Consider the following 12,655-nt stretch of genomic DNA (forward strand, 5'->3'; position numbering starts at 1 on the left):
CAAGATGGGCTGCTTAGGCTTAGACCATATTGATAAATACGTCTTTTTTTGTTTGTTTTGATGTTGGGCAACTGCTTTTCCCTCAGAAGTCAAAGACTTGACCAAGAGAATCCGAACTGTTCTTATGGCCACAGCTTAAATGAAGGAGCATGAGAAGGACCCCGAAATAATAATTGATCTCCAGTATAGCTTAGCCAAGTCCTATGCAAGTACCCCAGAGCTCAGGAAAACCTGGCTTGATAGCATGGCCAAGATTCATATAAAAAATGGAGATTTTTCAGCGGTGACTACTTATGACTTTGTTCTAAACTAAAGCCCTCCCAGACCCCTGGGAGGTTCCTTCTTTTTCTCCTTTTTCAGGCAGCAATATGTTATGTCCACATAGCAGCTTTGGTTGCAGAGTTTCTTCATCAAAAAAGTGAGATATTTCTATTCTTAGGGATGGGGAGAATTTCAGTTAGCCCAAGGAGTTTTATCTTTGTAGCTTGCAGCTACGAATGGCATATGATTGAGCTCTGAAAAATATGCTCATCTTTCATCTCACTCACTGTTGAACAGAAGTTGTTCTAAAAGAAAATTGGATTGTTCATTTGCCTTCTGCTTTCATTAAGAGTACAAGAATAAGTTAAATAGTACAGGGCCAGTCCTGATGCTCAATGTTTATTTTCCAAGACTGTCTCCCTGGAAGACTGCCACAGATTAAATTCTTCTCAGGGCTTATGGGATGCTCTGGATAACGTACATCACTTATTTTCCCCTGTCTGCCCCAACTTTACAAACAACTGTCCATGAATTATATCTCTACAGTCATTTTAGTATAACAGTATCTTGGTATTGAAAGGGAGTTGCAAGGACTTCCCTGCATTCCCAGTGCAGGGCTCAGGTTCTGTCCCTGGTCAGGGAATCAGATCCTGCATGCCACAACTAAAGGTCTCACCTGCTACAACTAAGACCCAGTGCAGGCAAATAAAGAAAGAAATATATTTCTAAAAATGCTAAAAAGACAAAAAAGGGAGTTCACACATCAGCTAGATGGCCCTATGTCATTTTTTTGGTATGCTCATCTCAAGAGCAATTTGGCATCCATACATGGATGAAGTACCTTTGTGGGAGCTGTGGGATCCAGCCCCACATACCAAGGGACCTGGGAGGAATGTTACCCACCCATGCATTGGGTAATAGGCAGACAGACCTGTGTCCTGTCTGTGGACCTTGCAGTGGCCTGTGAGCTGGCTCCAGCCCCACTTAGCTGCAGTCTAGAGTCCACTGGAAAACACTTGTTTTAGATAATCACCCATAGACGAGAAAGCCTTGGGGGAAGTCCAGAAGTCCCGTGCAGAAGTTCCAGCATGCTATTGGAGCAAAAATTATACAAGTTTGAATGCATTGAAGAGGGTAAGAGGAATAGTTTGATGTATTCATGTCACGTTTTCCACAAGGTGGCACAGCTCAGTGCCAAGAGAGACTTTCTCACCCTTGATTTCTAATGCAGGGAAAAGTGAGAGCATATGAAGGGGTACTGTGTTTCCCAGCATCACAGGATGCTCCCAAAGAGGCCCATTTCTCTCTTGCTCCATCCAGAGTACTGAGTTGTGAGCTGAATGACGGAGGCAGGAAGAGGCTGAGAGAGCAGCAGATAGGATTCTTAGAGGGCGTTACACGCAAACAGACCCTACTAACCACATCATAGACTCAATGAAAAAGGCTGCCGACAAATCCCTAGAGATATTTAGCCTGTGGATCCCCCACTGGCCCACAGGCACCCCTGGTGCTCCATGTGCTTCAGCCACACTCTCCACCATCCTGTAGCTGGATCTCTGGGTGTGTTGCTGAAGGCAGTGAGAGCCACCTCTCACAGAAGGCTAGTGAGCTTGTGCAGAAAGCCAGCCAGAGTTTGTGAGCCAGGGAGAGACCTCAAGTAGCATCACCCTTGGGAAATCAAATGGGAGGCTGTTAACACCTGGCCTAGTGTGTTACATGATGGAGAAAAGACATATGTGCTCATGAATTCTGTCACATGTGGGAGCCAGAATCACAGAGCAGGTGTATCCATAGAAGGTCTGTAAAAGCCTCAGAATCCCTAGCAGGGCAGATGGAAAGTATTTCTCACCCAATATCAATCAGTAAAATTGGTTTAAGGTGGCTGATATTTCAAATGTGAAGATAGCAATGCAAAATTTCAAGGAACATGAAAAATGAAGGAACTATGACACTACCAAAGGATCACAATAATCTTGTAGTAAGAAAGACATGGAGATCTGCAATTTATCCAATAAAGAATTCAAAATAGCTTTTATAAGGAAGCACAATGAGCTACAATAAAACAGAAAATTCAATAAGATCAGGAAAATAATACACAGACAAAATGAGGAGTTAAACAGAGTTGGAAGTCTCAAAAAAAGAACCAAACATTTTCTGGTGCTTATGAAAACAATGAAGTAAAAACTGAAATAGAGGGTATTGAAAACAGAATGGATCAAGCAGAAGAAATAGTCTGAATTAAATTTTGGTCAAAGGGTACACATTTCTACTTACCAGATGAATATGTTCAGGATATCTAATGTATATAGTGATTATAGTGAACAAGACTGTGTTATATACTTGAAAGTTGCTAAGAAAGTAGATCTTAAATATTTTGAAGTTATCGAGTCAGAAAGAAGAAAAATGAAAAAGAGTGAAGAAAGCCTATATGATCTAAAGGATGTTATCAACAGAAACCTTAAAGGCTAATTTTTAATAGAGGGTAGGATGATATTTTTCCAGTTCTGAAAGAAAAAAATAACTGTCAACCAAGAATACTCCATCCAGCAAATTTGTCCTTCAGAAATGGACAGATGAGTACTTTTCCAGGAAAACAAAAGCTGAGGGAGTCCATCACCACTAGACCTGTCTTCCAAGAAATGCTGAGAAAAGTTCTTCAACTTAAAATGAAAGGATGCTAATGAGTATTACGGAAATGAGAAATGGATCCATATGAATGGATGAAGAAGACAAGGCACATGAAGTCAATGGAAAGAAGGAAATCTTACCATTTGTGACAACACAGCTGATCCTTGAGTATATCATGCTAAGTGAAGTAAGTTCGAGAAAGACAAATACCATATGATCTCACTGATATGTGGAATCTTAAAAAGCTAAACTTGTAGCTGCAGAAAGTAGAATGGAAGTAGCCAGAGGGATGGCAAAAATAGGGTGATTTTGGTCAAAGGGTACACATTTCCACTTACAAGATGAATATGTTCTGGATATCTAATGTATGTAGTGATTATAGTGAAGAAGATTTTGTTATATACTTGAAAGTTGCTAAGAAAGTAGATCTTAAATGTTTTCACTCTGTCCAAAATGGTAATTACGTGTGGTGATGAACTCTAATGTGGTAATCAATTTGCAATATATACATGTATCCAATCAACATATACACCTTAAACTTACACAGTGTTCAATATCAATTATGTCTCAATAGAGCTGGGGCTGGTTGCAGGTGTGGGAGGGGGCCACAAATGGAATCATGGTCTTAAAGGGTTCAGGATTCAACAAGTCTAATTCAGGAATCTGCCTGAAAGCTTCTCTTTCCAAAATTGGTATTGTTGACTACTGTAACAACTACTTAAATAGTAAAACAGTTGAGTTAGGAGAATAGATACACGTATATGTATGGCTGAGCCCTTTGCTGTCCACCTGAAACTGTCACAACATTGTTAATCAGCTCTACTCCAATATAAAATAAAAAAAGTTTAAAAAAATTGATTGACATTGGGCACTGCAAAGAAACCTCTCACTGTCTATCATAATTGCCAAGTTATTGGTTTGGCCAAAAGCTTCATTTGGGTTTTTTGTAATATCATATGGAAAACCCTGAAAGAACTTTTTGGCCAACCCAGTATTTCCTTGAAGGCAGTCAAATGAGTAACATTACTGCAAAATGAAACCATCTTGTGGGAGTCACATCACTCTGGTTTTGGCTACAAGAACACTACCTTGTTTTATTTTTTAATTATAGAATTTCTACAGTTAACTATATATATTTTCCCAAACAAAATAGCATGACTGAAATGATTCATTTTACTTGTATTTAAATTTTACACTTTCTGTTTGGTACTAAATTTCTTTTGAACAATCATGTGTTTGAAATTGGTATCCTCCAGTATTTTCTTTTTAGTTCATATGTGGTTTTAAAATGGAGAAGTAGATTAATTATCAAAAGCAGGCCTCATTTGAGGTTTGTTTTTTTCCCCTACATAACTGGTATGCCTGTGAAATTGCCATAAAAACAAATGTTGAAATTGCACACCTGCAGTTACAAATAAACTAACAAATATGAGAACACTAAACACAGTTTTAGGTGTGTCTTTCAGATATATCAGGTTAATATTATGTCATCTTTTCAGTTATTGGAAATTTGAAATGAGTTTTATGTCTACTAAGTATAAACCTATACCTGTTAGATATGGAAAATAGTTAAATATAATAAAGTATTTCTTCAGAATTTTTTCACAAGTGCAAAGACCTTAAAACTAAGCAAAAATAGTGAATTATTTATCTCCATTATCAGTACTTAAGCTTTTAGAATTATAACTATAGGATTGGAGAAAAGAGCAACTAACTATACATAAATATTGCTGTGAGATTTTTTTGGACACTGGCTTGAGGCAGATAGCCTGAACATCAAACAATGTGACATATTTCAATAAGTGAAACAGTGCTTTTAAACTAATCATTTAAATATTTATTTCACAGTACTTTCAAGGTTTTTTTTTAGAATTTATCCTTCGTAGAAATCAAAGAGCCCTTCTCTGAGTAGGAAAAAAATGCTATTTTGCATTTTAACAAAAAGTAATGTTAAATTTAGGAGAACTTTACATATTTATTTATAGGTGCAATCTATTTTTAAGCCTGGAAAATTCTACTCACTTAAACTAGAAAGTCTTATTCTGAAATGGTGGCATTAGTAAAATCCTTAGAGTTTCCCTCCCTTAGCCTCAATCATTCCAATGATCTGAAATACCTGATTTTGCTAATTTAGTGATTAAAGTGTGATAGTTACAAGGTAAACCACAAATGGTTGTCTGAGGAGGCCTTACAAATAGCTGTGAAAAGAAGAGAAGTGAAAGGCAAAGGAGAAAAGGAAAGATATACCCATTTGAATGCAGAGTTCCAAAGAATAGCAAGGAGAGATAAGAAAGCCTTCCTCAGTGATCAATGCAAAGAAATAGAGGAAAACAATAGAATGAAAAGACTAGAGATCTCTTCAAGAAAATTAGAGATACCAAGGGAACATTTCATGCAAAGATGGGTTCAATAAAGGACAGAAATGGTATGGATGTAACAGAAGCAGAAGATATTAAGAAGAGGTGGCAAGAATACACACAGGAACTGTACAAAAGGGATCTTCAGGACCCAGATGACCACAATTGTGTGATCACTCACCTAGAGCCAGACATCCTGGAATGTGAAGTCAAGTGGGCCTTAGGAATCACCACTACAAACAGAGCAAGTGGAGGAGATAGAATTCCAGTATAGCTATTTCAGATCCTAAAAGATGATGCTGTGACAGTGTTGCACTCAATATGCCAGCAAATTTGGAAGACTCAGCAGTGGCCACAGGACTGGAAAAATTCGATTTTCATTCCAATCCCAAAGAAGGGCAATGCCAAAGAATGCTCAAACTACCACACAGTTGCACTCATCTCACACGCTAGTAAAGTCAATGCTCAAAATTCTCTAAGCCAGGCTTCAACAGTATGTGAACCATGAACTTCCAGATGTTCAAGCTGGATTTAGAAAAGGCAGAGGAACCAGAGATCAAATTGCCAACATCCGTTGGATCATTGAAAAAGCAAGAGAGTTCCAGAAAAACATCTATTTCTGCTTTATTGACTATGCCAAAGCCTTTGACTGTGTGGATCACAATAAACTGTGGAAAATTCTGAAAGAGATGGGAATACCAGACCACCTGACCTGCCTCCTGAGAAATCTGTATGCAGATCAAGAAGCAACAGTTAAAACTGGACATGGAACAACAGACTGGTTCCAAATAGGAAAAGGAGTACGTCAAGGCTGTATATTGTCACCCTGCTTATTTAACTTATATACAGAGTACATCATGTGAAATGCTGGACTGGATGAAGCACAAGCTGGAATCAAGATTGCCGGGAAGAAATATCAATAACCTCAGATATGCAGATAACACCACCCTTATGGCAGAAAGTGAAGAAGAACTAAAGAGCCTCTTGATGAAAATGAAAGAGAAGAGTGAAAAAGTTGGCTTAAAACTCAATATTCAGAAAACTAAGATCATGGCATCTTGTCTCATTACTTCATGGCAAATAGATGGGAAAACAGTGGAAACAGTGACAGAATTTATTTTTGGGGGATTCAAAATCACTGCAGATGGTGACTGCAGCCATGAAATTAAAAGACACTCGCTGGCTCCTTGGAAGAAATGCTATGACTAGCCTAGATAGCATATTAAAAAGCAGACATTACTTTGCCAACAAAGGTCCATCTAGTCAAAGCTATGGTTTTTCCAGTAGTCATATATGGATGTGAGAGTTGGACTGTAAAGAAAGCTGAGCACTGAAGAATTGATGCTTTTGAACTGTGTGTTGGAGAAGACTCTTGAGAGTCCCTTGGACTGCAAGGAGATCCAACCAGTCCATCCTAAAGAAGATCAGTCCTGAGTATTCATTGGAAGGACTGATGTTGAAGCTGAAACTCCAATACTTTGGCCACCTGATGCAAAGAGCTGACTCATTTGAAAAGACCCTGATGCTGGGAAATATTGAAGGCAGAAGGAGAAGGGGACGACAGAGGATGAGATGGTTGGATGGCATCACCGACTCAATGGACATGAGTTTGAGTAAGCTCTGGGAGTTGGTGATGGACAGGGAGGCCTGGTGTGCTGCAGTCCATGGGGTTGCAAAGAGTCAGACATGGCTGAGCGACTGAACTGAACTGAACTGAAACCACTAATGTTAAAACACAAGTTAAACTCTTAATCTGTTACGCTGTTTTCCAGTCTGAGAAATCCATAACCTAGGTAAGACCTGGATATTCAGAGTAAATAAAAGTACATTTGAGTGCAGGACTGAAAGAAAATTTTCCATTTATACTTAAGGCAAACTTATGTATCAAAAATAATAGAGCAATTGTAGAACCCTTTGCTTTCTATCAAATATCCTTTTATGATTAAGACAAAATCTCTGACATATCAATTGCCAAAATTTTTCAGTTTTCTCAAAGTTCTGCCATTTCTCTTGAAGTCATCATAAAGCTTTCTTTTTTATCAAGATGGAATGAAATGCTACAGCTGACACATTGGAGACAGATGTTCTCCTGTTTAGAGTTTTTAAGAAAAAAAATAGGTTTGTCCCTTTGGGTGATTGCTTGAGTGAGCAAAGACTTGGTCCCTGGGCATCCTGAAGTGACCACAGAACACCAGAGAGGGGCCATTTCTAGATCCTGTTTGTCATGCTTCGGGCACTGAACTGAAAGGGAAAGTGGAGAGAGAGGTACAGTGCTCCCTGCCTCACCCCCACCCTCATACTTCTTTCAGCCAGAGCTCTTGCTCTTTGTACCAGAGATCTTAAGGATCTCATTTTCTTCCCTTTTACTAGGTTACCTCTAAGCGGTGATATGAGGTGTTAGTTACTCCCACTCCCAAAAATACATAATGGAAAAACAGATCTAAATGTCCTTACTTCTACTTTGTCTGCAAACGTCAACATGTTCTAGGTGTCATTCTCTGGAGACTAGACTCATGTACCTCTTCCCCTTCTCTTCCTGAGACAGTGCACAGCTGTTTTCCCCCAGGGTAGACAAGAATCAAGTGTGCATTCTCCCACCACCACAGAGCATCCGAGATTCAGCAAAGCTTCAGGCCTGCAGAGCTCCTCCATCACCCCAGGAAAAGGAATTTCCTTTCCCATAGAGTCTGTTCTTTTCGTGCCTTTTAGGGTAATGTTGGTCCCTTTCCCAAGTCTTTATACCCGGGATCTGACAGCTTCAGTTCTGCGTAGCTTTTCCTTTGCTCAGTTCCTTCCCAGTTACAGCCTTTTCCCTTTCTGCCCTCCACTTGAGGCTCTTATCTCCTAATCCTCTTCTAACTAGCAGTCTTATTTTAGCAGGGGTAGCTTTCCCACTCTCCAGACTCTGCTCCACTTTGTTCACGGGACCATTCGTGCTCAAGGTAGTGGTCTACTTGGACGGTTTGCATCTTGCTTGCCCTAGGATAACATCAGGAAAACAGAAGCCACAGCTCTGAAGGGCAGAATCAGGAATCCAGGTCACATACCAGAAAGATTTAAAGCAGACCCTTTAAGACCAGGTGATATAATGCTACACAGGGCTACAGAAGAGCCCTCAAACACATATACACTGGCCTAGATTTAGTAACTTGTTTCATCTGAAACAGGACTCGATGAAACAAGACTAAAGGGAATCAAAGTTTTCCCCAGGCATTTTGAAGACCCACAAAAAAGAGTCCTATTATCATTGGATAGTTTGGTGGGTGTTGATAACTTAGACAAACAAGGAGATATATATATATATATATATATATATATATATATATGAATATGTGTGTGTATGTGTTGGGATCGAACCCAGGTCTCTTGCATTGCAGGCGGATTCTTTACCAGCTGAGCCACAAGGGAAGCCACAAGGGAAGTGTGTATCTATATATATACACACACAGATGATCTCTAATTAGAGATGCATCATCAGGCATAGGAATCAAGATAATGCACTTAGCAAGAAGAGTGGATTGCAGTAACTCTTAACCTGTTTGTTTCTGAGAGGAACCATAATTTACCCTACCTCTACTTGAGATACACACCGAAAGACTCTTTCCCAAGATGCTTTGGCCCCATTTTGTCCTCTCCTAAATCCTGGGCTTCTCAATAAACCCTGGATGTGGGAACCTTTTAGAATAAACTATCCTCAGAGTAGACAGAATTTTTCCCCCAGTCATGGATGTAGCTGCCTGAGGCCCTCAGGAGGTTGACTCTTTTCTTTGTTAAAGACTATATTCTTTATCTGTTCACTCAAGTTTTGGGCCCTCATCTTTAACTGCCTAACTCTTCACTTTATAAAGGTAACAGAGTGGGATATTTTCTTCTAAATTTCAAAAAGTTCTCTCAATGCACTTCTACTCAATGAGTGTACCATAGACCAAGACATGATACATGATCAGAATGCTGAGAAATCTCGGTATGAATTTTGCCTTTCTTAAACCTTCCTTCTTCCTTCCCCAGCCTCTAACACCAGGAAGCTTACCAAATATTTAGTCATGAGAACATCATCATTTCTAAGCATCACTATTAGATTGTAGAACAGTAGATGGCAAAAGCTGTTTGTCCCCTTTGCAACCAGTGATTTTCTACTGACTAGCAGATTCTGTTATAAAGAGACTGAATTTTCCTTTTAAGTGACAACCCACTCATATAGGGTTAAATGCAACCACAGCAGGAGTGTCTGGACGTGTTCCTAAGTGCAAAATCTGTAGAACAACCATGTGGCCTTCTATCCCCAGACTCTTGTTTGATGGTAACAGTCTGGTCCACAATCCTACAGCAGTAGTTTTCAGCTGTGGCTCACTACTTACCTTCCAGCAGTCCAACTGCAGTCACTTACTATACCAACTGCTAGCAATTATTTAATTTTATCTCGAGAAACCTAGTTTACTTGTTGGTAGCTTTGGTAAAACTAACTCATTGAATACTTGTTGTATGTTAGTATGTTAGGTACTGTTCTAAACACTTTACATTTCATTGAATTTTTATAAGTAGTTGCCATCTGTTTTACAGATACAGTCCTAGAGAGATAAACATATCTAAAATCACACAGTTAATGATAGAACTGGGTTTATCTAACTCCAAAAGCTCTAGTTCTTCCAGTTTCCCCATTGAAGGATGCTTTATCCCTGGCATCTATTTTATTTCTTGCCTCTCTTTACAAGTCCTAGGCCACTTTTCCAATTCTCCAGTAAAACAAGAACTAGAGATCACAACAAAAGCTCATCAGTGTTTACCTGAAAAGTACATGCCCTTTTTGTTTAGGCGATAGATGATAAACATGCACAGGATCAAAGTGTTAATAACAATTTTTAGATCACATTAGGAAAACATTTACTATAGTAGGCATTGCAGATGAGGCATAGTCAGAGAATGAAACTTATTTGTTTGTACTTTGAGCTCTATGTTTGGGGAAAAGACTGGTAGGAGGTATAGTAGAGAGACAGAATTGTTAAAATTGGGGTTTTTTTTGGTAACTGAAAATTGCTATTATGACTATGTTACTTACCAAAATATGTGTATATTTTTAAGGATAACTAATGAATGCAAGTTTTTCATTTACAAAGCACTTTTAAAAAGTAAATTTACTTCGCTGCTTTTTATTCACACAGAATTATTCCCTAATGGATGTTCAGCCTTCAAAAATATTACTCCCAACACTGATGAAGAAGGAGCAATGAAAGAGGATGCTGGAATGTTGGATGTCCATTATAGTGAAGTAAGACTCCAGGGCCTACATTGCCAGTTAGATAAATGTAACTTCTTTGAATATATTTACATTAAGAAATTATTACAGCTAACTTAATTTGAAAGGTAACTAAGGGTTGATGAACTATAAGGATTAAAACTACTCAGGTAACAGATATTCCTTTTTGGAATGTGGAGCCCTATCTCTGCAACAGTTTTTACTGTCTAGTTTTAGAAATATACCATATATCATTGTCCAATCACCTTCCCAGTAACCAGACCACAGTCACAATACTCTGGAGATATCTCCATAAAAAATAGAGTTAACAATGTAACAACTAAGTGTCTGGTCTAAGCTATTCAGTTTCTAGATAGCCTGAGAATTAAAATTTAAAATAACCTTGTAAAAATAACCTTGTTATTCATAGTGCATTATTGTTTAGGTACTAAAACCCAACAAAGACAGTCTGTATCATAATCAGTAAGATGTAAATACATTAGCATGGACTTAAATAAAGTAAGATCTAAAATTAAAAAAAAAAAATACTAAGTAGAGGAGGCTTCTTCTCCTCTTTTAAATATGTAAAATTTCTGCTCTGAGCTTCATATGGATAGTAAACAGCTGCAGTTGTCACTCACTCAATAAATATTTGTTGAGCACTGACTTATGAGCAACGTTTTGGACTTGGTGATAGAAGAGCTATAAAATAATTAGATGTGCTGATTCCCTGACCTCCAATGTCTACCTAAAGAGACTACCCACCTACACAAAATAGAGAAAAGACAGGCAGTGCCATTTGAATGATACAGACAGTATGTTCCGTGCAGAATCAAAGGTAACAGATAACTTTGGGCTGAGGAGAGTTAGGATTAGAGAGAGGTTTGAAGAATGAGGATGCCCTGAATGCATTTCAGCAGCAGAGGATAGCAGGGTTAAAAGTTAAAAAGTGGGAAAGTGTAAGGCATATTTTAGGGGGCAGAGTGAATGGATCATTTTGGCTAACCCATTGGGTTTGCATAGGGAAGAGTAGTAGTGGAGGTTCAAATTTGAGAAACTTTGAATGTCTGGACTTTATTGATTAGAATATTGAGTTGCTGTCAAAGGTTTTTGAGCAGAATAATAAGAAGATGCAGTGAAGCAGGAGGAAAGGTTAAATTGGTGGTAATGTGGGAAATGTATTGGAGGTCGATGGATGGTGTTTGGGGACAGAGGCTGGAATGCGGGCTACCCTAAGTGTCCAGTTGTGAAGCAGCCAGGCCTAAACCCAGCTTGTGACAGGTTCAGGGAACACTGAGGAAAAGAGGAAGACTTGCTGGCTATGTAGGAGAAGAGTCAAAAGTAGCACTGAGGTTTCAGGTTTGGGTATTTATAGAAAAATGATGGATGGATGATTTTACAGGGAAGGTGATGAACTCCATTTTTTGATGACTATTGAATTTGAAGTATCAGTGGAAGGTTATTGAAATGGAAACTACATCAAGTCATTAGACATTCAGAATTGAATCTAAGGAGAGAGATCAGGGTTGCGGAGCCACATCTGGAAGTCATAGCTGTGTGAGAAGCAAAGCACACTGATAATGGGAGATAATATAGCAAGTAAAGACCAGAGAACCAAGAACTGAATCACAGTGACATTAACAATTAAGGAATGTGAAGACCAAAAAAAAAAAAAAAAGAAAAGAACAAAAAGAGAAAGATTAAAGGGGTTGTGCTGTTGCTGCTGCTAAGTGGCTTCAGTCGTGTCCGACTCTGTGCGACCCCGTAGACGGCAGCCCACCAGGCTCCCCGGTCCCTGGGACTCTCCAGGCAAGAACACTGGAGTGGGTTGCCATTTCCTTCTCCAACTCATGAAAGTGAAAAATGAAAGTGAAGTCGCTCAGTCACGTCTGACTCTTCATGACCCCATGGACTGCAGCCTACCAGGCTCCTCCGTCCATGGGATTTTCCAGGCAGGAATACTGGAGTGTAGTCCCATAGAAATGAATTTTTTCAAGGTTGTATTAAAAAACATAAGAAGCAGCAGTTTCAAGTGATAGAGACACACTTTGTACTCTATGAATTGTGCTTTTAAAATATAAGCAATCTCAAGCTAGCTCTGGTTCATTTAGCTAAAATGATCTATGCCTAGAAGCTTTACCTATTACTTCTTCTTTTTTTAACCTACTACTTCTCT

General features: G+C 38.9%; 1 protein-coding gene across 1 annotated transcript in view; it reads left to right on the forward strand.

The window, feature by feature from the left end:
• Window positions 1-12,655, forward strand: part of DOCK11 (dedicator of cytokinesis 11) — a 214,143-nt gene that overhangs the window by 163,545 nt on the left and 37,943 nt on the right. The window contains 3 exon segments of the mRNA XM_070462215.1: window positions 67-283; window positions 361-418; window positions 10,406-10,512. Coding sequence (XP_070318316.1) covers window positions 67-283; window positions 361-418; window positions 10,406-10,512 — 382 coding nt within the window.

The sequence above is a fragment of the Odocoileus virginianus genome, unplaced genomic scaffold (genome assembly GCF_023699985.2).
Source record: "Odocoileus virginianus isolate 20LAN1187 ecotype Illinois unplaced genomic scaffold, Ovbor_1.2 Unplaced_Scaffold_1, whole genome shotgun sequence".
NCBI classification, from domain to species: Eukaryota; Metazoa; Chordata; class Mammalia; order Artiodactyla; family Cervidae; genus Odocoileus; species Odocoileus virginianus.